This window comes from Macrobrachium nipponense, chromosome 20, assembly GCF_015104395.2.
Source record: "Macrobrachium nipponense isolate FS-2020 chromosome 20, ASM1510439v2, whole genome shotgun sequence".
NCBI classification, from domain to species: domain Eukaryota; kingdom Metazoa; phylum Arthropoda; class Malacostraca; order Decapoda; family Palaemonidae; genus Macrobrachium; species Macrobrachium nipponense.
In genome coordinates, this window is record NC_061089.1 from 44,659,412 (window position 1) to 44,685,884 (window position 26,473).

At 41.5% G+C, this 26,473-nt stretch overlaps 1 protein-coding gene across 7 annotated transcripts in view; it reads left to right on the top strand.

Moving 5' to 3' along the window:
- Positions 1–26,473, top strand: part of LOC135225301 (protein vav-like) — a 208,022-nt gene that overhangs the window by 153,071 nt on the left and 28,478 nt on the right. For all 7 annotated transcript variants that reach the window (XM_064264671.1, XM_064264641.1, XM_064264634.1 and 4 more), the window contains one exon: positions 1,492–1,608. In XM_064264671.1, coding sequence (XP_064120741.1) covers positions 1,492–1,608 — 117 coding nt within the window. The remainder of the gene's footprint in view (positions 1–1,491; positions 1,609–26,473) is intronic.

Here is a 26,473-nt window from a genome sequence, read left to right on the forward strand (position 1 = left end):
GTGATGACCAGAAGAGTAATAGTTCTTGGTATTTTGGCGGGCCCGAACATAAAACAAGATGGCCAATGCGCATGCGCAATTGTCACTTCTACAGGTTTTGACCTAGGAAACTGGGTACAGCTTTTGCTGAAGACAGGATAAAATGCCTTCTTGTCTTTTGAGTCCTTTATACTGTATCACTTGTCATAGTGTTTTTCATTATGGCATAATACCCGGCTAAAAGACCAGGCTAAAAGATATTTCTTTGATATTAGTCTGATAACCTTTGGGCGCTGGCACACACCAGGGAGGGTAACTCCTTTGACGACGAAACAGCCACTACGCTATAAAAATAACCATATGTTCACCGACACATTTTGTTTTCAACAAGAACATACCGTAAAACGCAAAAGTTTACATGATCCAAATAATTGTAATTCAACTTGTGAATTTTAATGATAAGTAAGACTCTAAAATACATTTCATCAAATCGATCTTGAAGAGAGTTATTCTGTATATTGTTACTAATGCCATCAACAGTTTGTAGTTGTATTTTGTGATCAAAATGTCATTGGGAAACAGATCACCATGGCAACCAGCCCACCATTCTGGTTTTAGCTGTAGTATTTTGTCTGTAAGTGCTCTTGTGCTTTGAATACAATATACATAGTTTTTTATAGTGTATGTATTTTACTGATTTTATAAAGAATAGAATGAATTCCTTCCTTCAGAATTGTCGAAATATGAAAGATGATGATAATAACGATAAAATTAAGCCCCTTAGAGGAACTGGCAACAATCTCTCTCTCTCTCTCTCTCTCTCTCTCTCTCTCTCTCTCTCGTCATTTGCCACGTAAAGTTTACTTTTGTCATATCTTTCTTTCCTAAAGTAATACAAAGCATCATATTGTAGCTACCAACCAGGCAGTAGATAGATAAAACTATTGGTTACCATACTTCCAACTCATCCAGACAATGGCATGTCATAATGACTGTACTAACTGCGCGCAAGTTAAATCAGTTAAAAGTTTAAAGCATTTTAGTTTAGAACAGTGTAAATATACAGAACGGTATATAAAAATATAAGTGAAAGGTTTGTTTACCTTTGGTCAATAAAAATTAAAATGGTGTGTAATGAGCGGAGGAACAGTAATTATCTTAAATCATGGACGAACATAAGTATTTCAATTAAATTGGCCAATTCTTTTCGGTGTCCGTCTTATCCAATATCCGGATTAATGGGGTCCGGTTTAATGAGGGTTGACTGTACTTGAATATTCATTAAGTTTTGCCATTGTTTTTTTTTTAATGTCATGAGAGAGGATATGAAAAATGTGCAGTATTTATGACTTGGTTAAAAAGGCATAAACCCTTTGAAAAAGCATCAGTTAATTCAAGATTGCAGAAACTGTGGAAGAAAAAAAAAGCTAACTTTTTATTTATTTAGGCGGCATTTTACTTTTGTGTGTATTTTTTTTTCATCCTTATTCATTTGTACTCTTTTCTTTTCAGGGTTATCAGTGTGCTAATTGCAAGATGATCGTCCATAAAAATTGCCTTGGAGAAGTTACTCGTTGTCAGGGCTGCCCACCTCCACCACTCATAGATAGAGGGCCACTGAATGATGTGGTACGCACATTTTGAGTTACAGTATAAAGATAGGCTGTCCTCTGCTTAGATTGTAGGGAATCTTTTGTTAGGCATAAATATTTAGAGACAATAGATACAGAATACATATCCTACATTACCACATAAAAAAATATTCATTTGTTAATTTCCTATTTGGAAGTGAGAACACATTATGTAAATCCACATGGAATTTATGTTTCAGCATTCATGGGTGTTTGTATTTATAGTGATTGAGAACTTAATATTAGAACTATATCCGTTTTAGCTTGAGTTTTTTTATGAACATTCAGGAGGTTGAACGATGGAATACCCTACCTCCCTTTCTCAAATCTATTGAAGGCTGGCTTCAACTCCAACACATTGATGTGGAGTTCTTTGTCCTATAAGCTCCATGCCCCCAAGGCCAGGAGCTCTTCAAGATGAGCACTAAAACATTTCCAAGAGGCTTCAGAGTATAAGAGTAGATTTGGAGGTGGGTAAATTAAGAGAAACCCTATTTGTCAGGCTCCAAAGTCATAGGCTGAATCTTGTGGCTTCTTGTGGCCCCAACCTGAGTGGCTGAAAGAGATTATGCCTTAGCAAAGCCTTCTTCACCAGTCTTGTGTGGAGAGATGCTACCAGTCAGTAAAATTCTTTTTGAATATTTTCCTAGCCTAATCTTTCCTTTTTGACACAAATGTGCAATCTACTCACCTGTTCAAATTCTTCAGTCCCAGTATACTCCAGCTTAAGACTTTGAACGATGAAAAGACATGACTTACAACCCACAAATTCCTACAAAACAGAGAGCTCTCTAGTACCATAGACCATAGTAAACACCAGATCCGCATGTCCTCTACTCTGCACTCTGTTATTGTTTACCTTTCCACCACACGCTGCTGCCCTCTTGTCTTCTATGACGCCACAACACAACTTGAATACATCAAGACATTTTTTAAAATCAAGTGCGTTTCCCATACATTGAACATGACCACATTTCACAAATACAGAAAATAAAAATAAAAATAAAATACCTTACTGAACTGATGTATATAATCTCACTTATCTCATTATCCCTCCCCTCTAACCTCTTCCTAACCTAATCCCCTCTTCTTCCTCTTCCCAGCTTGTTCCCATTTTTATATGGGGTCGCCGTTTCGGATGAGCCGTTTCCATCTATTTCTATCCTGCGCTTCTGCCTCATCAATTCCCTTCTCATGTAAGTCTCCTCTCACACAGTCCTTCCATCTCTTTCTTGGTCTCCCTCTTCTTCTTCCTTGCACCTCCACCCCCATAGTATGTCTCCCAGCGTGGTCCTCATCTCTCCTCAACAGGTGTCCATACCATCTCAGCCTCCCCTCCTGCACTTTCTTTGATACTTCCACATTTTAGTCGACCCCCTTATGTAGTCATTTCTGATCCTATCCTCTCTTGTCACCCCAGACATCCACCTAAGCATTCTCATTTCTGCCACATCCATCTTCTGCTCTGTTTTTCTCATGCTTGCTGTTTCCGTACCATACAGCATTGCTGTTCTTACCACCGTCTTATGAAATTTTCCTTTTAACCTAAGCGACACTCTTTTGTCACAAAGAACTCCAGAGGCCGCTCTCCAGTTGTTCCAGCCTGCCTGTACCCGATGTTTTACTTCTTTTTCCATACTTCCTCCAGCGTTAACAAAAGATCCCAAATACTTAAACTTATCAACTCTCCTTATTTGCTCTCCACTAAGCTGAATACTTTCTCTATCATCCCCCTCAGTGGTGGTACACATATATTCTGTCTTAGATCTACTTATTCTCATTCCTCTGTCCTCCAGTACTTGTCTCCATCTTTCCAATTTCACTTCCAGATCTTCCCTGCTCTCTGCACACAGAACAATATCATCCGCATACAATATGTTCCATGATACTGTCTCCCTTACTTCCTCTATTATAACATCCATCACTATGTTAAAGATAAATGGGCTCAGAGCCGACCCCTGGTGTAATCCTACTCTCACCTCAAAACCTTCTGTCTCCCCAACACTGCTCCTCACTCTGGTAAATACGTTCTGGTACATCTCTTGTATCAATCGCACATACATCTCTGGCACCATCTTCTCCCTCAGACTCCTCCATACCTATTGTCTCGGGACTCGGTCATAAGCCTTTTCAAGGTCAATGAATACCATATGTAGGTCCCTTTGTCTTTCCCCGAATTTCTCCATTATTTGCCTCAGACAAAATATACCATCTGTTGTTCCCCTTCCCTTCATAAATCCCATCTGCTCTTTACCTATTTGTACTTCTTCTCTCAGTCTAGCATCTATCATCCTTTCCAGTATCTTCAAAGTGTGGGACATCAATTTAATGCCCCTATAATTACCACACTCTTGGACATCGCCTTTCCCTTTAAAAATTGGGATCAATATACTCCCACGCCACTCATTTGGTATCTTTTCCTGTTCAGGGATCTTTATCATAAGATCGTACAGTATATCCACTCCTTCATCTTCTAATGCTTTCCATGCTTCCACTGGAATCATGTCTGGTCCAGTTGCCTTCCCATTCTTCATCTTCTTCAGTGCATTTAGTACCTCTTGCCTAGAAAACCTCATTACCATGCCAATGTTCACTTGCCCATCCTCTCTTATTAGTCTATTATTTTCTTCATTTAACAACTGTTCGAAATATTCTTTCCATCTCTTCACAATGTCTTCCCCCTTAAGTACTACACCATCTTGATCCTTTATTTGTTTGATATGTGTAATATCTTTGGTGCTCTTATTTCTAGCCTTTGATAGCTTGATCATCTTCTTTAATCCTTCCTTTGTCCCCAGCTCATTATACACATCATCATACGACTTTGCTTTAGCTTGGGCTACCACCTTTTTCACCACCTTGTTTTTCTCTCTGAACCTATCTCTGTCTTCCACTGACTGTGACTTCCCATCTTTTCTTTGCCTCCTTCTTATCTGTTACTACTTTCTCAATGTCTTCATCCCACCACCAACTCTCCTTTTCTTCCCATATGATACCAGATGTCTCTCCTAGCAGCTCCTTTCCATGCCTTCTTATTACTGCTGCATTTTGTGCCCACCATTCTTGAACATCTTCAATCCCTATATCAATATCCTCCAAAATCCTCCTCTTAAACTCTCTCTTCTTATCCCCTTCCTTCTCTAATTTATACCATTTAATTTTCCTTATCCCTTTAGCTTTGGTTTTTCTTTCCCTTTTTAACTTCAAATCCATACATAGCAGTCTGTATTGGGGGGCTACATGGTCGCCTGGAATAACTTTGCAGTTCTTGACCTCCACTAGATTTATCCTTTTATACAAGAAGTAGTCTATCTGGGAGAATCTTCCCCCACTCCTATATGTTATTAGGTGTTCCCTTTTCTTCTTAAAGAGTGTGTTTACTATTGCCATGTCGAATGACACAGCAAAGTCCACTACACTCTCTCCTTCTGGGTTTCTCTCCCCAATTCCATGGCCCCCATGCACCCGCCCAATTGCCTCATTTTCACTTCCGACATGGCCATTCAAATCTGCCCCAACTATCACTCTCTCATGCTCTTCCAATTCTTGCATTGTTCCATCCATGTCTCTCCAGAAATTTCCCTTCTCTTCTTCTGTGCAACCAACTTGTGGTGCATATTAGCTTATAATATTCAGAATCTCTCCTCCATAACATATCTTCAATCTGATGATACGGTCATTCTTTCCATGCACTTCTATTACCGAGTTCTTCAGTTCACTAGACAATACTATGCCAACTCCATTTCTACCTTGTTTATTTGCTCCACTATAATATAGCTTCTATCCATCTCCCAACTCTTTAGCTTTATTTCCTTTCCACCGCGTTTCTTGCACACACATAACATCTACTTTCTTTTCTCTCATCAAGTCAGCCAATTCTCTACCTCTTCCAGTCATGGACCCAACATTTAGCTGACATACTCTAAACCCAATGTGAGCTCGCTTCTTTAGCTGCACCCGCTCCTGATGCAGTAGCCCTCGCCTTACCACAGAGTTAGGGCGATGTCTCTGTGCGTCGTTTACGGAGTACGCCCTAGCATTACCTCTTTCCATATTTCGGCTCATTCCATTTTTTGGTTTTGGCACAGATTTTTACAGCCGGATGCCCTTCCTGACACCAATCCTCCCTATTTATCCGGGCTTGGGACCGGCACCCATAAGGACTTGGTTGCCCCCCCAGGTGGCTAGGTTTTCTTAACCTAATCCCCTCTAATATCCTTTATTCTCTAACTCTTTCCCCTCTACATAATTTCTAATAGTTTCCCTTGATACTCCTGCTTTAGTTAATACATCAGCTAGTATTTGATCCTTTCCTTTTCTCCATTTCACCTCCTGTATTTCCCCAGATTCTATTGTTTCCCTCCCAGAATTTGCATTGCCTTTTGACCCCACCATTCCCGTTCCTCTTTATCCCCTAGTCATTTAATATCCTTTTCATTATTTGGGACTGTTTTATATTCGAACTTTTCTTGACCACAAACTGCTAATATCATTTGCTTTTGAGATTTGCTTGTTCCAATACATTAAAACCCTTAGCTTCTCCTTCAAGCATGCTTTTCCCCAGTGCTCTGTTACTCTGATTCTGCCTTTTTGTACCTAATCAAAAAGTCTCCCATCTTTTCACTAGATTCTCTTCCTATTTTCATTTTACTGTGATTCTCCTAGCATGTCTAGTTTGGATAGGATTATCTTTGAGCCTTCTGTACCCTTAAGTTCATCTATTATCTATTCCTTCCGCTACTTCTAGGGCTTTCCCTTTTAAGCTCATTCTATCCCCGGATATTTTACTTCTCCACACACCACTAGCCAATATTCATCTTATCCTCTCCATCCTTTGAAATCGTCCTGTGTCTCACTAAATCATGGACAATCCCATCTCCATCTCATCTCCCTTTGTTCACTATCTGATCCGACCATCATTAATTGACTATGCTACTGCTATCAGTTTTAATGATTTCCTAGCCTAATCTTCCCTTTTTGAAAAAATGTTCAATCTACCCACCTGTTCATGTTCTTCGGTCCCAGTTTATTCCAATCGAACAACACCACAACATGAATTACAACCCACAAACTCCTACAAGACAGAGAGCTCTCTTTTACCATACCAAACACCTGGTCCACGTGTCTTCTTCTACGTGCTCTGTTATTATTTACCTTTCCACCACACGCCGCTGCCATCTTGGCTTCAGTGACGTCACAACACAAATGCATCTAGACATTTTCTAAAATCAAACACATTTCCCACACATTGAACGTCGACCACTTTTCACCAATACAGAAAATAAAAATAAAATAACTAACTAAACTGATATATATAATCATCCTTAACTAAACTGATATATGTATATAATCATCCTTATCTCTACATGTCTGGAATCTGTCTAGTTTCTCTTTCTGCAGTAGGTTCTGGAACCTAATAGCACGTAAAAGTGGGAGAGCACTATACTAAGTATCAGAGTAAGGTCCCATATAGGAGGTCTGAGTTTCCTAGATGAACAAGACTGCTCAAAGCTCTTGAACCACTTTGAGAATCCTCAAGAGTGTGATGTCCACATCCTTCATAGAACTAATTACAAGTCAGCCCTATAGCACATCGCTAGTATTAACTGAAAGAACTTCCTCTGTTATCACAAATATCCAGACAATCATGTCTACAGAACAGGAACTCTTGAGTGGAAAGAAATCCTTTTGATGACACCAATCACAGCAGCAGACAGCTCATCTGGTATACAGGTAATGAAGATCCTCTGGAGTACTTGCCTCACATCTGAGACACTGCTCTGCAAGATAGATTTTCAGCTCGAAAGAGAAACTAGACAGATTCCAGACATGAAGAGATAAGGATGATTACATATATCAGTTTCCTGATGCAACGAAAGAAATGGTGAACAAGAAGATAAATAATAAATATAAGACCCTCATATTGGAAAGAATTAAGAAAAGTAGAGGCATCTAAGAAATCAGGAAGTGGTGCATAAGACATTTCATCTCATAGACATGATATGTATACATATTTTTCTAATTTCTTTACATACTGAATTTTGTAAAATTTTATATAATTGCAATTTACCTTATGAGTGTAAACAGAAATTACATAAAACTTTCATTCCACCACTGATGTTGGAGACTGAAGGATGTAGCGTTTCTTGATCCTGGAGTAACGACAAGGTTTCAAAGTACCAAATGACGTAATATATACGTATATACAGTGTTCCCCCCGTATTCGCGGGGGATATGTACCAGGGACCCCGCAAATAGTTAGAACTCCCCTCTAAAAATGCACATATCTGCCTATCTTGAAAGTTCAAATACCAAATGTATACTTAAAGTATCATCCTACATCAAAGATACCATTGAATTGGTATTATTAATATCATTCCAAAGTCATCCTAAACATTTTACCATTAAAAATATATAAACAGCCAATAACACACACACACACACAGAATAACTCCTTACGATATCAATAGATTGAAAGGAACTTATACAGGCAACACTTATTTCCCCTCCCATAAATACACATATCTATTCCAGAGAATGGTGAAAGAGAGGACTGAACAATTATGTTTGTCTGTATATCAATTCTTTTGCTGAGAGAGAGAGAGAGAGAGAGAGAGAGAGAGAGAGAGAGAGAGAGAGAGAGAGAGAGAGAGAGAGAGAGAGAGAGAAACAGAAACACCAAATGTAAACCTTATGTAACATCCTACATCAAATTTACCTTAAATTATTATCATATTAATGTATTAATCTTAGAGACTGTATCAATATAATTTCAAAGTAATCCTAAACATTAGTACCCTTAAAGGTATATACGTACTTCTAACACTTGCAGCCAAGAGAGAGAGGGAGTTGTATGGCACTGTTACACAGCTTCCCAGCTCCGAGTGTCACTGGAGTTACGAGAAGGTAGGGAAATTGATACAGAAAAAGACGAAGCAAAGAATTTTCATTTGAAGTTAGTTATATTATTATTATTATTTGAAAATATTAATGAACACATGCATCTACCATAAAAATTCTCTTATCACAGTAAGAGAGAGGAGTTATCCTTACGTAAGTGAAATGGAAAGGTCATTTTTATGTTTAAAATACTTCCACTTACGAATTTTGTAATTACAGTTTTATTATTATTATTATTACTATTATTATTATTATTATTGTTATTATTATTATTAACAGAAAATATCAATAAACATTTTACATATCACAAAAATTCTTTGATCTCAGTCAAGAGAGAGAGAGAGTGTGTTTATCTCTCTGTTCTCTCAGAAAATACTTATATCGCTTCCAGCGAAACAGGGAGGGAGTTAACACTATGACATACATATCTTGTGTGGCAAAAGAGAGAGAGAGAGAGAGAGAGAGAGAGAGAGAGAGAGAGAGAGAGAGAGAGAGAGAGAGAGAGATAGGAGTTATCTTTAATTAAGAGTGAAATGGATAGATTATTGTATTTCTTGAAAATACTATCACATAATATGAATTTTGTAATTACAGTTATATTATTATTATTATTATTATTATTATTATTATTATTATTATTATTATTATTATTATTATTATTATTATTTTAAAGTATTAAAAACAAATAGTACATGTACTATAAAAATTCTCGAGTCTCAGTAAATGAGAGAGAGGAGAGAGAGGAAGAAGAGAGAGGAGAGAGAGTGAAGAGGGAGAAGGGAGCGAGAGAGAGAGAGAGAGAGAGAGAGAGAGAGAGAATTTCATGAACACTTGGTGGCAACAATCCAACAGCTGCTCCCCTGAGTCCCATTACTTGATATGTTTGACAGTTTTAGTACCTGGAGTTTGAGAGAGAAGACTGGGATTTCCTTCATTCTTACATAATTTTTCAAATTTATAAATTAAAATCTTACTAATTCACTTTAGTATTTTCTTTAATGAATTAATGTTATTGCTGTTTACATTAATATTGATATTTGAAAATATGAAATCAATTATTTATCATACAAAAAACCATACATCTCTGTAGGAGAGAGAGAGAGAGAGAGAGAGAGAGAGAGAGAGAGAGAGAGAGAGAGAGAGAGATATTATTTTTACTATGTGATATCATTTCATCTTATTAAACTTACTAATACAGTATTAATCAGTATTAATATTTGAAAATTAGTAAATCATTTTTGTACCATGAAAATGCATTTAGTCATGAAAATAACATCAAAATACACTAATTGGTGGTGATTTTCGCCGGAAAATCCTGTGAATAGGCGAATTCCCCGCAAATAATGGGTAGATATGGTCCAGAGAGAAATCCGAGAATCCGGAGAACGCAAATACGGGGGAACACTGTATGTGTGTGTGTATATATTATACTATATATATAATATATATATATATATATATAATATATCATATATATATAGTATATATGCCTCTATCACATTACCGTGATTCATATACATATATCCAGCTACAAATGTCCTTTAATATCTAATTCGCTCTACCTCAGAATTACTATATTTTCATATATGTTTAACCGAGGGGGAATTTATTAAGCGATAATAGAATTGGCGGCCGACAGGCGCGAACCATCGACCTCTCAATTCCAGGACTGGCAGTGAAGCCTTAGCCAACCTCGCCACCGCAAGAGATATAAGTTTATGCCGCCTCCCATCTCAAATACCTGCTGCGCTAAGGTTTTTTTTTTTTATTATTATTATTATTTTTGAGACTACATCAAGCCCATCTCATCCTCGGTAGGGTGGTAGTGCTTTTGCCCGCACGTAATCATTATATAAGTCTGTCACATTACCGTGATTCATATACATATACCGAGCTACAAATGTCCTTTAATATCTGATTTGCTCTACCTCGGAATTAATGTATTTTGATATATGTTTCACCGAGGGGGAATTTATTAAGCGATAATGGAATTGGCGGCTGACAGACGCGAACCATCGACCTCTCAATTCCAGGACTGGCATTGAAGCCTTAGCCAACCTCGCCACCACAAGAGATATAAGTTTATGCCGCCTCCTATCTCAAGCTCGGTATATGTATATGAATCACGGTAATGTGATAGACTTCTATAATGACTACGTGCGGGCAAAAGCACTACCACGCTACCGAGGACGAGATGGGCTTGATGCAGTCTCCAAAAAAAATACCTGACCGCGGCAGGTATTTGAGATGGGAGGCGGCATAAACTTATATCTTTTGCGGTGGCGAGGTTGGCTAAGGCTTCACTGCCAGTCCTGGAATTGAGAGGTCGATTGTTTGCGCCTGTCGGCAGCCAATTCCATTATCGCTTAATAAATTCCTCCTCGGTGAAAATATATTAATTCCGAGGTAGAGCGAATTAGATATTAAAGGACATTTGTAGCTCGATATATGTATCACGGTAATGCGATAGACTTTATAATGATTACGTGAGGGCAAAAGCACTATCACGCTACCGAGGACGAGATGGGCTTGATGCAGTCTCCAAAACAAAAAATACCTGAGCGCGGCAGGTATTTGAGATGGGAGGCAGCATAAACTTACAGTAGTACCTCGAGATACGAAATTAATCCGTTCAGAGGCGCCCTTCGTATCATGAGGTTTTCGTATCTTGGACCACATTTTACATGTAAAATGGCTAATCCGTTCCAAGCCCTCCAAAAACACCCCAGTAAATTTCATCATAAACTAAATTGACCTATAAACAATGAAATACTACAACAATTTGGACCATTCAATACCTAACTTAATAACGTACTGCTAATCACCTGTAAATAAAGTGTATTAGTGTACATGGTATACAAGAAATACTGTACGTATGTAGCAAAATGTGGAAGCTTACCTTTCGAGTGAGGCTATCTCCAAAAGTGGCGGCAGAGGAGGAGGAGGACAAACGATTGCACTTTATGAAAAGCGGCTAGAACATCCTTAGTTTCTGCCTTTTTTTTTTTCTTTTCTTTTCTTTTTTTTTTAACTTTTTTTTACTTTACGTAGGTTTTTTATTATTTTTTATTTATTTTTTTTTTTTTTTTTTTTTTACAGAATTTCAACTTCATCACCACTTTCAACTTTCTGTTTTTTATCGCTTGGTTCTTCCTTTTTGCTTACAACTTTCTGTTTTTTATCACTTGGTTCTTCCTTTTTGCTTACTCCTGCTAATGCTAAAGGCCTCTTTAAAAAATAACGATCCAAGGAAGATTGCCTCTGCCTACTTTTCACAATGTTCCTGAAACGACTCAGGCAAACGTCATCGAACTGCGCAAGCATACAACCTGTGTGAGCCTTTTCGGGGTGTCTTTTTTTCTATAAACGCATAGTGTTCATTAACGCTGCCCGTCTTGATAATTATCTACTAATTGTTGCACCTCATATGACTGTTGGCCCTGGTGTCCATCAAAACCCTGTTCAACCAAATGCTCTCTCTGCAACTGATTTGGGTACTGAATGTTCGGCTGCTGACTTCAACCATAAACTGAAGTGCCTTGATTATACTGGTATGCATGTTGTAAATGATTGGTCAACACCCTCTGTTCAGCAGGGAGTGGAGATTCTACCAACCTTGCAAAGTTTCCAGTAATCCCATGAGAGAGACCTTGATCACTTATCCCATGTGAGAGATCTTGGTCACTTATCCCACGAGAGAGATCTTGGTCAATCATATCATATATGTCGTCACTCAAGAGGTGCTCTTCTTTTTCCATTTTCTGTGAAAAGATATGAGAAATTTTTTTAAAAATACACATTGACGATCCCGAAACGAATACCGCGTGCGTACTATAACAATGCTAGTACCAAGTGGCCGAGGCACGCCACCACGTACATAGATGCATGATGGGAGAGACGCTGGCCAATAGGAGAGAAGGATCTCATGGCCGCGACTAGCATCAGGAACCAATGGGAGAGCAGGAGGATGGTGGCGAGTCTACTAAGTTGGCGGCGCGCAAGTTTCAAAATTGTTATCGGTAGTTCAGGCGAATCTCGGACTTTACAGAAACCTTTCGTATCTTGAAAACCTTTCGTATGTAGAGCCGTTAAATTTTTCGTAATGGCTTTCGTATCTCGAGTTTTTCGTAAGTTGAGCCTTTCGTATCTCGAGGTACCACTATATCTCTTGCGGTGGCGAGGTTGGCTAAGGCTTCACTGCCAGTCCTGGAATTGAGAGGTCGATGGTTTGCCCCTGTCGCCCGCCAATTCTATTATCGCATAATAAATACCCCCTCGGTTAAACATATATGAAAATATATTAATTCCGAGGTAGAGCGAATTAGATATTAAAGGACATTTGTAGCTCGATATATGTATATGAATCACGGTAATGTGATAGACTTATATAATGACTAGGTGCTGGCAAAAGCACTACCATGCTACCGAGGACAAGATGGGCTTGATGCAGCCTCCAAAACAAAAAATACCTGAGCGCGGCAGGTATTTGAGATGGGAGGCGGCATAAACTTATATCTCTTGCGGTGGCGAGGTTGGCTAAGGCTTCACTGCCAGTCCTGGAATTGAGAGGTCGATGGTTTGCACCTGTCAGCAGCTAATTCTCTTATCGCTTAATAAATTCCCCCTCAGTTAAACACATATGAAAATATATTAATTCCGAGGTAGAGCGAATTAGATATTTAATGACATTTGTAGCTCTATATATATATATATATCGTATAGATATATATATATTTATATATATATATGTATATATATATAAATATCTATATATATATATATATATATATATATAATATATATATGATATATATATAATATTATATATATATATATATATATATATATATATATATATATATATATATATACACACACACAGGTAGTTGTCGACTTAAGACCGCAGTTGGTCCCGACCAACCAGTCGTAAATCGATTTGGACGTAAGTCGGCCAATGTTAATTTACTGAAAGAATATTTGGCTTGCCTAACCTACCCTAGTAATCAGTACTACCGTTACACCTAGGGTAGCCAAGACTACACTACACAGCATACTTTATACATCTATGGCATAGTCATTATTAATTTCAGCAAATTCTCTAGCTTCAATGTACATTTGCTTATAATAATTGAGTACAAAGAGAAATTGATTAACATTTAACAAGTTAGCCTTGCGTATACATACTATGATGATGTTATCATGTATTTACATATGAAAGGGCTTTTGCCTTGTATAATAAGGCGCCCTATGAGGTAGTGTTAGACTTGCGATAATCTTACGCTAAGTTGGTTGGTTATGCACTTCCATACTCATTGGAGTGTCTTGGGGTTTGACGATAACTGACGAAGTAAGTATCTTCTTTCGTTATGACGACGATGTGTTAAACTCATGATGATATCTTCTTTCTGATGTGAGGTTTCTAATAGAAAACACCAAGTATAAAAAATACAAATATTCTTCTGAGATTACATGATGAATATCAGATAGGATTGTACAGGTCTTCTAATGACGATGGCTTGATCGCTTCTGCCAATGATGATGGCTAATTCTACTCTGACTACCATCTCGGTTACAAATCATAAAGGAAGCAGACAGTAGCTTGAACATACGAACATACACACAGATGACATAGTTACAAATCACATAGGCCGTTTGAATTATAGGTCGCGGTAGTTGTCTCAAGCAGGATGCTTGGACTAATGTTTTCAAAACAAATGAAGGACCACAGGTGACGGCATGTCATCTTAGCCTACTTTATTGTATACGTCATCTTAGCATACTTTATCGTATCTGGTCTGATCACATTCCTGCAAGCAGTCTGGTTGACCTCTTTAGTTTTAGTTTTTTATATACTATATGTAATAACATTCCATATTTTTATTATGTAATCACTTACACATATATCGTATGTATATTTATGAATACAGTAGCCTAGTCTACAGTATACTACTGCATATTATACGGTATAATTCAGTAATTTATTAGCCCATTTTGGATGTTCTATGCATTCTGACTATGATATCATAGAAAAAAAATTGGACATAAAATGGGAATCAGATTCGGACCGACATCGGCATTACTTACCTAATTGAGCGATGTCAGGCTGCTTTAGTTAATTAATTTTGTAATCTGTTTATTTTTATTTAGACATTATCATATTTCCTAGTTGTTATGATTTCTTTAAATTTTCATACCATTTGTGCCGTCTTTCTATACATCACATCGTGTCATGTTATACGTACTTTTGTGAAGTTAGCCTTAAATGCAGCAATCGAACCTTGGTCCATAGGTTGAAGAATTGGAGTGGTGTTTGGTGGCAAAAAAATCACTTTCACATTGGGATTGAGATCATCTAAGTGAGGTGGATGTCCAGGTTGCATTATCCAGCAGCAGTAAAATCTTGAAAGGAATATTTTTCTCAAAACAGTATTCATGCACTTGAGGAATGAAACAGTTAAGGAACAAGTCTTCAAAAAGTGGCTGAGTCATCCATGCCTTACGGTTAGAGCAAAAGTAAACAGGCAAAGCATGCTTGTTTACATTCTTGAACATTCGTGGGTTTTCAGAGTGATAAATTAGGAAAGGCTTCAGCTTGAATCCTGCAATATTCCCACCAAGCAGCAAAGTCAGCCTATCCTTAAATGCTTTAAAACCTGGCATGCTTTTGGCTTCTTTGTGGATGTAAGTGCGTGCTGGCGTTCGTTTCCAGAACAACCCAGTTTCATCCACATTAAAAATCTGCTCTGGAAGATATTGTTCATCTCTAATTATTTCATCCAGATTTTTGACAAACTTGCTAGCTCCTTCCTCATCTGCACTCGGAATCAGCTCTTGAACCTCTTGAACCAGCCAACACTTGCCAAAAATTCTTGATTGTAGTCTTCTCCAGCACGTTCCTTCAAAGTCTGAAACAGACTTCTAGCCTTCGTCTGCACGGTAAAAAGGCTTAACTGTGTTCGTTTTGTAATTTGATCTTCCATCCATATGTTCAACAATTTTTCCATTTCATGGATAGGCCCGGTACGTTGCTTTGTAATCATAGTCAATCGCATGGGTGCAGAACCTTTCACAGCTTCATGAATCCTTTCTTTGTCTTTCAAAATCGTAGACATAGTAGAGTGCAGTAACTTCATATCATGTGTGATCACATTAACCTTCTTTCCTCTTTCAAACTATTTTATCACTGTCATTTTTGTGTCCTGGTCAATGGCCTTTCTTTCCTTCTTGGCAGGCTGAGGAGTAGATAAAGACAATTTCCTCTTGGCAGACATTTTCAAAAATTATCTAAAACACAAGATACGTATATGTAAACGGACACGGAGGATGCACACGGAAGCGGGATGCTGTTTACACTGAGTGAGCAGCGGCAGCACAGTGAGCTGCGTGTGTGGAGAAGCGGAACCTGGGGGAAAAACTGTCGTACGCCATTTTCCCGTTACGAGTGGTCGTAAAGTCGATCAGACGTAACTCGCATAGGTCATAAGTCGACAACTACCTGTACACACACACACACACATATATATATATATATATATATATATGGTATATATATACACACAGTGGTACCTCGAGATACGAAATTAATCCGTTCCGAGGTGGCCTTCTTATCATGAGCTTTTTGTATCTTGAACTGCATTTTACATGTAAAATGGCTAATCTGTTCCAAGCCCTACAAAAACACCCCAGTAAATTTCATAATAAAGCTAAATTGACCTATAAACAATGAAATACTGCAACAATTTGGACCATTCAACTAACTTATACGTATTAGTAGTACTAAAGGGATTTTGACGAAGGAAAATCAAAAATCTATTTCTGGGTGATTGGCTCGTGTCGCCCTATGAAAGTATCCTTAATATCATTCTTTCTAGGTAAAATTAGCCTAAAATTACCAGAGAAAAATAAAATTAAGAAAATGTCAGTAAAACTGACTCGCTCACTCTTAAAAAAAGAAGTGTCGGTATGATATAGGGGCGAGTGTGGAACACTACCACGAGACAAACACCAATTAGAACTTCCCTATCAGAATCCCCCCAAGAGAGAGCTGATACCAACGGGCGATGCAGCCTCTACTCTACTACTAGAGGACGCCACGGACAGCAGCGCCCCTAGCGGTCATCCTTAATTAAAACATAAATACATCTTGTCCTGCAAGGGGGGAAAACAAACTATAAAAAAGGGGTGGGTTTCATAGGGCGACACGAGCCAATCACCCAGAAATAGATTTTTCCTTCGTCAAAATCCCTTTTCTGGGCTCAGCTCGTGTCGGCCTATGAAAGAGTACCAGAGAAACAGACAAGATGGAAAAGGAAATAATGAAAAACAGTTTAAATGATGGATATAATATAAGTAAATCAAATACAGCATACAAATTAAGCACCTAAACTAACTTATTACAATAATAAATAACAGAATGTTAGTAAACTTAAAGTACTTAAATGGTGATAATTAAAAATTACAGATATGCATGTAAAATAAGGAAAATTTGGGATTTACTTAATTAGAGATATATTTACAAATATATACATACATGTGTCCTACCCTAGCATCAAAATAAGGATAGGTATACTCAAATCCATCATTAACACAATTAATTCGAATATATACAAACACATTGTGACTGAAGCTCATCACAAACCCAATTGGTGAATGATACAAACATATTGTGTCCTACCCTACCCTAGGCAAAAAAAATAAGGGAGGAACACTGAAGTACATATCAGTACAAGGGTGGTTGTCCCTAGCAAAAAAATAAGGGACAATCCACTATATGATACAACGGCTAAGGCTATGATGTTGAGTAGCCTGACGATAGGTTGAGGCATGTTGGTTGAAGTAGGTAGAAAGGAGACCTGGATCAATACTACAGCTACTAAACAGTATCAGGGGAAACTATGTTTCCCGCTGCTACTGCTGAAAACTTTAAAGATTCCAAGGACTTTAAATAATGCCGTTTAAAGACTGTCGGGATGTCCATCCAGTATACTTCTTAAGATCCTCAAAGTTCATATGTTGGAAATAATTAATTGAGGTGGCTACTCCCCTGATATCATGTGCTTTTGGAATGACTCAGGGTTGGCTTGTTTAATGAAGTAAAGGATTTGCTGTCTAATACCTTTAACTGATAAAGTACCACCTTTTTCTCTATAAAGAGAGCACCTGAGGATCTAGAAGAAGTACGAGAAAGAAAGGCTCTAAGAGTTGATACTGGGCAGAGAGAAGGATCCTGTGGAAGTGGGATAACCTTCCAAGGGGCCCACCTTGCAAGAGGATCTTCATTTTTGGCTAAAAAGCTACGATCCGGGGCAAGTAGAACTTCTCCTGATGGGAGGAACTCCACATGACCCGCATCCCTGGATAGAGCCGACAGTTCTGAAATTCTAGCTCCTGAGGCTAGGCTTAGTAAGAATAATGTCTTCCTCAGGAGCATATGAACGTACAAGATGAGTTGTCAGTATCTGAAGCTAGTTGAGGACATCATTTAAGAACCATGAAACTGTAGTAGGCCTCTGAGAAGGTCTAAGTCTAGCACAGGCTTTAGGGATAGATGTGAAATAAGATTCAGTCAAATCTATCTGAAAACCTACTTGAAAGATTTTCTTCAAAGCCGATTTGTGAGTGGTAATCGTGCTAGCTGCTAAACCTTTTCAAACAAGAATCTGAAAAAGGATATAGCCAAATTAACTGTCATGGTTGTGGTGTTCGATTCTCTCAGGAAAGATGCTAATTTTTTAACAGCTGAGTCATATTGTCTAATGGTTGACTCTCTCTTATCTGATTCTAGGAAGAGAATGTTCTGTGGATCAATGTCAGCATCTTTATTAGCCGCAAACTTCATGAAGTCCATAAAGTTAGGGTCTGGAGAGTTCTTGAGGAAGCGAACACAGTCCTCATTTGTACTGATTGTGACAGTTTGGGATTGGGGATCCGTTGAGGTCGGAGACCCAATTCCAAAAGAAGAGGATACCAGTTGCTCTTGGGGCCAATCCGGTGCAATCAGAGCTACTATCCCTTTGAAGGACCTTAGGTTTGTCCAGGACCTTCAAGAGCAGATTCACTGGAGGAAAAACATAAATTCTCCTCCACTGATTCCAATCCAACGACAGGGCGTCCGTGGCATAAGCCAGAGGGTCCAGGTTGGGGGCCACATAGCAAGGGAGCTTGTGGTTCGCTTGTGAGGCGAAGAGATCCACTTGGAGACCTGGGACTCTCCGGCTTACCCACTGGAATGACCCGACGTCCAGAGACCACTCTGATTCCAGAGGAACTGACCGGGACGGCGTCTGCTATCACATTTCTTACTCCTGCCAGGTGAGTGGCAGACAGATGCCATTTGTGTTTGTTTGCTAATGCAAAGATGGCTATCATGACATGGTTCACATGCTTGGATTTGGACCCTCCTCTGTTGATGCAGTGAACTACTACTGCACTGTCCAAAACTAGCCTTAGATGAGACTTCTTCGGGGGAAGCAGTCTCTTCAGAGTAAGAAATACTGCCATTGCTTCCAACACGTTTATGTGGAGCTGGCGAAATTGAACTGACCAAGTCCCCTGAACCTGTTTGAACTGAGAGTATCCCCCCCACCCCGGACAGGGAAGCATCAGTCTGAGTGAATGGTTAACAACTCACTGGAGGGGATATTGAAGGGGTTACCTTCTTGGCTAAGTTCTTTACTTTTGACCAAGGCCGTAGTTGGTTGCGGAGGATCTGAGGAATTACTGACAAATGTCTCGATATTTGGAGTTTGCTCTTGACCGCCAAATTCGATTTATATCTTTCAGCCTTGCTTTCAGAAGGATATCTGTTACCGAAGCAAACTGAAGAGACCCTAGGATTCTCTCCTGGTTTCTTCTTGATGTCTGTTTGCATTTGAGGAATTGCCTGACAGATTTTGCTATTTCCTTCCGTTTGGCCACTGGAATTGATAGATTGTGGGAAGACAAATCCCATTGGATTCCTAGCCACTGAAACGAGATTCCGGGGTAAGTCTGGATTTCGTTTTGTTTATCTGGAACCCCAAATGTTCCAGAAAGTGAACTACCTTTTTGGTAGCTTCGAGACATTCCTCGACTGTTGGCGCCCAGATCAACCAATCGTCGAGGTATGCCGCTACCATGATTCCCTGAGCTCTCAATTGTTGTACAACCACTTCTGCTATCTTTGTGAATACCCTGGGGGCTACATTCAGACCGAAGGGCATCACTTTGAATGAGAATGTCTGATTTCCTAGCCTGAATCCTAGGAATGGGCGGAAGTGCCTGGCTATAGGGATATGATAGTATGCGTCTGTAAGATCGATGGAGCATGTGACGGCTCCACGCGGAAGTAGGGTCCTTACTTGAGAGAGGGTAAGCATCTTGAACTTGTCGCAGCGAATGAAAGAGTTAGCTTTGACAAGTCTAAGATTACCCTTCTTTTTGTTGAGCCTTTCTTTGGCACGCTGAATAAGCGTCCTTGAAATTTTAGATGTTTGACTCTCGCAATAGCTCCTTTCTGAAGGAGTTCTTCCGCGTAATCTATCAATTCCTTTGACGGTATCTGATGAAATGATTTGATTGGAGGAGGATCCTTGATCCAACTCCAGCCTAATCCTTTGGACACTATGCTCTGTGCCCAATTGCTGAACCCCCACCTGTGGCGGAAGAGGAACAGCCTCCCTCCTACCTGGGGAGCCTCATTGCTGATGGGCGGGTTGGCCACCACGCCCTCCTCTGAACTGCTTAACTCCTTGTGCCCCTTCCTGCGCCACGATGACGAAAGTAACCTCTCGCCCTACCCCTCGGTTTGAGGAGTAAGCCTTTGAGCCTTCATCAAGCAGGGTTAAAGGCAGGCGAGATAGCGTAGGAAGTAGAAGGTTGCGATTGCTGGGGCACCAGGAGGAAAGGCTGGGTCTGTTTAGATGTGGCAGGTTGTCCCTGTTGGGTAACTGGGACTGCCTGCACAAACTGCTGCTGATGCTGAAGTTTTTTATAGGCTGGAACCTCTTACCAGCCTTCTTTGGTTTCTTGCCAGCAGTGGGAACGGATTCCTGTTTCCTCTTAGAGGAATTACCCCACCTAGCTCTAAGGCTCTGGTTGAGTCTAGCAGCTTCGTGGTGGACTTCGTTCACTGCGGACTCTGGGAAGAGATCCGCTCCCCACATGCTCGCAGCCAAGAGTCTATTAGGCTCGTGCCTGATAGTGCACTCTTGAAGGACATGCTTCCGGCAGTTCCTCCTGGCTTGGAAGAAGTCAAAAGCGTCTGACAGAACCGTCTGAAACTGTGATTTCGCCAGAATCTTGAACAGCGGTTCGTTAGCGTATGAAAGTGCAGCCATTTCCGTAACGATAAGAGAGTTAAGGGACCTGCCAAACCTAGTTCGCGCATCGAACTCTGCCTGGATTAAGGGAATCCGGCAGCCTAGGTAATTTCTCACCGAACTGGTCCATGGCGCAGTCCGGCTTGAGTTTACCCAGCGTGAATGTAGCTGGCAGGTTTTCCCATAACTCTCCGAAGGCGGGGAAGAGTGGAGAAGTAGACTCCGACTCCCTCAACTGTGGAATGGGCTCATCCTTGAGGACTGCCTGAAGAGCCTTCTCCACCAATTTCGTGGCGAACGGAAGAGAGACCTCCTCTTCCGTTGCGAAAATAGTGAGGGACTCTTGTAGGCCTGGAGTCTAGTGTTAGTACACTCCCAGTCCTCAAGGCAGTGAACCCATTCTCGTTGTGCGTGATCCTACTGTAGAGAACTGACTCCTTCGAGATCTTGTCCTCTCTCGTAAGAGCTGTTGGCGTCAGCCTAGCATACCCCATGAAAGGCTGCGACAGACCCGGAGGATAGAACTCGAAGTCCTCAATCCTTCAAGTACCAAACTCCGGGATCGAAATCATCCCGTCCTTAAAAGGAGCGTAGGCCGCTACTCTCCATGGATTCTCCATAGAGAAAGTGGTAAGGAGTCGTAAGGCGGAAGTTGGAGAATCCCCGTGCTAGGATGCAGGGGAGACTGGGGGAGGAGCCTGAGATAAGCCCAGCTACTCGATCCTCATTCTCTCTCATCCTATTAGAGAGGTCCTGGATAGTCTGTCCAGTTTGAGACAGACTGTTCGACAATTGCGCGAACATCTGCTCAAAACGTGTTCCCCATGCCGAAATTTGGGAACCTACCATCACCCCTACCTGTTCCATCATTCCTGGTGAGACAGAAGAGGGAACGGAGGAGCTGGTGCTTGCCACCCCTGCCGGCATAGCCGGAGAGGGGGCAGCGGAGGCGGGAGAGGGCAGCGACTCGGTGGTAGCGCGAGCCTTCTCCTTCGAAGCCTTGCTTCTGGAGCTCTTCGACTGGGAAGAGCTCGGCTTAGCCTTCACCGCATCGGCGTATGAAGTCGACGACTTCCTGGCCGAAGAAGACGAAGACGACTTCCTAGAAGTCGTCTTAGACAAGGTCTTCGGTTCTCTCTTTCCCTCTCCTTAGGAGGTACAGAGAGAGCGGGAGGGCGGCTAGGGATCTCGGATCCCGGAAAGCCTTGGAAAGAGGCGGAAGAAGAAGGGACAGGAGAAGATCCAGGAGCGCCCAACCCAAGGAAAGACCTTGGGCGCCCGACAAACCTACCTCAACCAACAAATCCTCACTTACTACACCGCCATCGGCTCGAGGTTCAGGTCCAGGGCAGCGACGTCCGGAACTGACTCCTGGGAGGCTACGACCCCAAACGATTTGCTGGAGTTCTTGCTTGGATGGAGGCTATCACTGGGGCGGCGGCCAACGGGGTCGACGTAGCCCGCCGACTGCCCGCAGGGAAGATCTGGATGGCCAAGTTCCTATCTAATATGTAGGGCTGGCCCTTGGCGGCGTTTTTCCCAAAGCCGCCCACCCACGCTTTCAGGGTGGCGAGGGCGACTTCCCTCACACCGCTAGCCTGAAAGAAAGGTGGGATTAGCTACCAATTGCGGACAGGGTTAACAAACTTACGAACTAGAAGTTGTTAGTAAAATCATAAGTAACCTTATAATGGACATACCCCATCTCCCAGCTGAGCGACCAGGTCGTAGCATATAGCGCAGGCCTCGGGGTGCCAGACGATCGTCTCATTGTACGACGTGGCACACGGGGCGTGAGACCTGCACTCGTCATGTCCACAGGGGTCATATAGCGTCGCATTACAGGCCGGGACCTGGCAGTTGGTAGCCTGTAAGTGAAAAGGTACATGAGTACAGAGTAAACACTTACAGCCTAACATATGCTCCGCTGGTGCCGGAGCGATAAAGTTAGATAAAACCAGAGCCCCGCTAAAATACGTGTGGTAACCAGGTTGGAAGATAGGCTATGGCTCCGCCAGTGGCGGAGGCACAAGAATCAACCAACTAGGAGTGGTGGTAATAAAAGGAAACGACGGACAATGGCGGGATGGTTGATAAAATGATATAATAACACACAATTCATTGTAAAATATCTTATAATAGGGTATATATCCTTAAAATAACAAAATTAAAACAACATTAAAACAACTTCTCTCCACCCGTCTACTAGAAGAGTGCGTAGGTAAGGGTAAGCTCCCTTCCGGTAGCGGGGGAGAGATATAAGGATATAGTAGGCAAGCAATCGACCATCCATAGCGCCCACCCTGCCCGCTAGCGGAGCCAATATCCTATAACCAAAGGGGGCCCCGGCTGCGACGGAAGGCTCCTTTCGTATCGTAAGAGAGGTGGCTGAGCAATGGGGAGGGGGGGAGGGAGGTCCCGGCGAAACACACGGCGGGTAGCGAGGAAATGGGGGGTGGAGGATGGCCTACTCCTCCCCGCCTCACCAACTACCCGTATGGAGACCCGGTACCTCATAGTGGTCGCCCTATACCCCCTGCTGGCGGAACCCCCCGGTCACCTCCGAGAGTGTGAGAGAAGGCGATGAGGTTGTTATGACAACCAAGGGGTCCCCCAGCTCCTCCCTACATCAGAGAGGGAGGGAAGGGGCAGGGTAAGGTGCTATGGACACGTGACCGCAAGTGGCCTAGGCCGCGAGCAACACAACCGTGGTAGGGCCACGTGAACCAAGCTGTACCAACATGTGGAACAAGCACCTAGGCTAGCCTAACACCCTAAATAATAATATACATCGAAAAGGGGGAAGAGACACTTTTAGTAAAAGAGAAAGAAGCCCAGGAGGAGGCAGACTGTTCCGAGAAACAGAAGCCTACTCGAGCCGCGATAGCCGATGTAGCAAGAGCCGGGATGCTGGGCCGAAAATAATAATAATAGCCCTAAATACCAAGCTAAGAGAATGGTAGGGGGGCTGAACTAGCTAAAACTCGATGTAAACAATGAATGTGAAAAAGTAAGGCCCATAAGCATAAGAAGTCCCAGTATGGAGGACCGGGAATTCTTACGAGGCGGCATGGCCGCCACGAGACAACCGAGGAACCGTATTGACCTATAAAAAGGAAAATACTGGTACCCGGAAGACAAAAATACAGTAAAATGTTACTTATGAGTTACTTAACTTAGCCGTGGCGATTGCAGAGCGTTCCATGATACAGATGCGGATAATTCGCAAGAAAAACACGAGCACAAGAAAATGGCGACTTGTCGCTGGTGCTAAAAATTAAGGATGACCGCTAGGGGGCGCTGCTGTCCGTGGCGTCCTCTAGTAGTAGTAGTAGAGGCTGCATCGCCCCGTTGGTATCATCTCTCTCTTGGGGGGATTCTGATAGGGAAGTTCTAATTGGTGTTTGTCTCGTGGTAGTGTTCCACACATCGCCCCTATATCATACCACACTTCTTTTTTTTTAAGAGTGAGCGAGTCAGTTTTACTGACATTTTCTTAATTTTATTTTTTCTCTGGTAATTTTAGGCTAATTTTACCTAGAAAGAATGATATTAAGGATACTTTCATAGGCCGACACGAGCTGAGCCCAGAAATATGTATGTACCTGTAAATAATGTGTAATAGTGTATGTACTTGGTATACAAGAAATACTGTACGTACATACGTACGTATGTAGTAAAATGTGGAAGCTTACCTTACGAGTGAGGCTATCTCCGAAAGTGGCAACAGAGCAGGAGGAGAAACGACAGAAAACTTCTTATAGTACATACACTTAACTTTACGAAATACATTAAAAAATGTCAGGAAACATAAACTAAACTTTCATAGAGTCGTCGTCCTCCTCCTCGCTGCTGCTAGAGAACTCTTCTTGAATGACGTTATGTTGCATGACCTCCAACTCCTTCAGGTCATCCATCGTAAGCTCCTCTTGGTGCTCCTTGAGAAGGTCATTGATGTCGTCCTCGTTGACGACCAGCCCCATGGACTTGCTGAGTGCAACAATCTCGTCAAGATCTGGTTGCGAAACAGTTTCAGGATCGTCAACTGTTCCTGAATCTGCAGCACCAGCTTCGCCCACGTCGAATCCCTCGAAGTCTCGGGCGGATACGGCATCAGGCCAGAGTTTCCTCCACAAAGAATTCAAGGTTCGCCTCGAAACCTCCTGCCAAGCTTGGTCAATGAGTCGGATGCATATCACAACATCGAAATGCTCCTTCCAAAATTGACGCAAGGTGAGGTTTGTGGTATCGGTGATATCGAAACATCTCTTGAAAAGATATTTTGTATACATCTTCTTAAAGTTCGATATCACTTGCTGGTCCATGGTCTGGTGGTGTTAGGCGGAAGATAAAGAACCTTGATAAACAAATACTCCGCTAGGATATCTACCTCGAGGCCAGGAGGGTGAGCAAGGGCATTGTCCAACAACAGCAGACATTTCAGAGGGAGGCGCTTCTCCTCCAAGAATTTCTTCATTGTCGGGCCGAAACAGATTTACCCACTCGGTGAACAAAAGTCTCGTTACCCAGGCTTTCGCATTAGCCCTCCACATCACTGGAAGCTTCTCCTTAAGCACTTTGTGGGCCTTGAAGGCTCGTGGAGTCTCCGAATGATAGACAAGTAGGGGCTTCACCTTGCAATCCCCACTGATGTTCGAACAAAGTGCGAGCGTAAGCCTGTCTTTCATAGGCTTATGCCCGGGTAGCTTCTTCTCTTCCTGCATGATGTATGTCCGACAAGGCATTTTTTTTCCTTAAAAGGCCAGTCTCATCACACTTGAAGACTTGCTGAGAACTGTAGCCTTCATTGAGCTTCATCTCGAACGTCTTAATAAAGGCTTCGGCTGCTTTCATGTGCGAGCTGGCCGCCTCCCCATGCCACACCACCGAATGGATGCCAGTCCGTTTACGGAGTTTTTCAAACCACCCATGAGAAGCCTTGAACTCTGGGGTTGGCGTCGATGTCCCTTCTCCTCCGTCGTCTTCGGCCTGGGCAATCAAATCGCCAAAAATAGAGCTGGCCTTGTGGCAGATTGCCGTCTCCGTTATCGTATCGCCAGCGATTTCTTTGTCTTTTATCCAGACAAGAAGCAGCCTTTCCATCTCATTGTGCACGTGGCTCCTCTTGCTAGACAAAATAGTGACACCCTTGGAAGGTGTAGCTGCTTTGATGGCATTCTTCTGCTTAAGGATGGTGCCTATTGTCGACGGATTTCGGCCGTATTCCTTGGCGATCACACTCAATCGCATACCAGCTTCATACTTTTTAATTATCTCCATCTTTGTCTCCAAAGAAACCATCCTCTTCTTTCCTACTTCAAGTTTCTTGGAACCCATGACTACGTATATACTGTACGTAATTAAGTTATTTAGTATGTATACATATGAAGTAAAGTTCTCACACATGATAAAGTAGTATTACAACGAAATCACTAATGAATTTACGTTAATAAACGAAATCGTATAGTACGAACGAATTTTGCGTGCTTATGATACCGATGATGCCGCGAAGTGGCCAAAGAAACACGTCACTATGTAGGTGCACGATGGGAGAGATGCTGACTAATAGGAGAGCAGAATCTTATGGCGGTGACTAGCATCAGGAACCAATGGGAGAGTGGGAGGATGGTGGTGAGTCTACTCAGTTTTAAAATTATCGGTGGT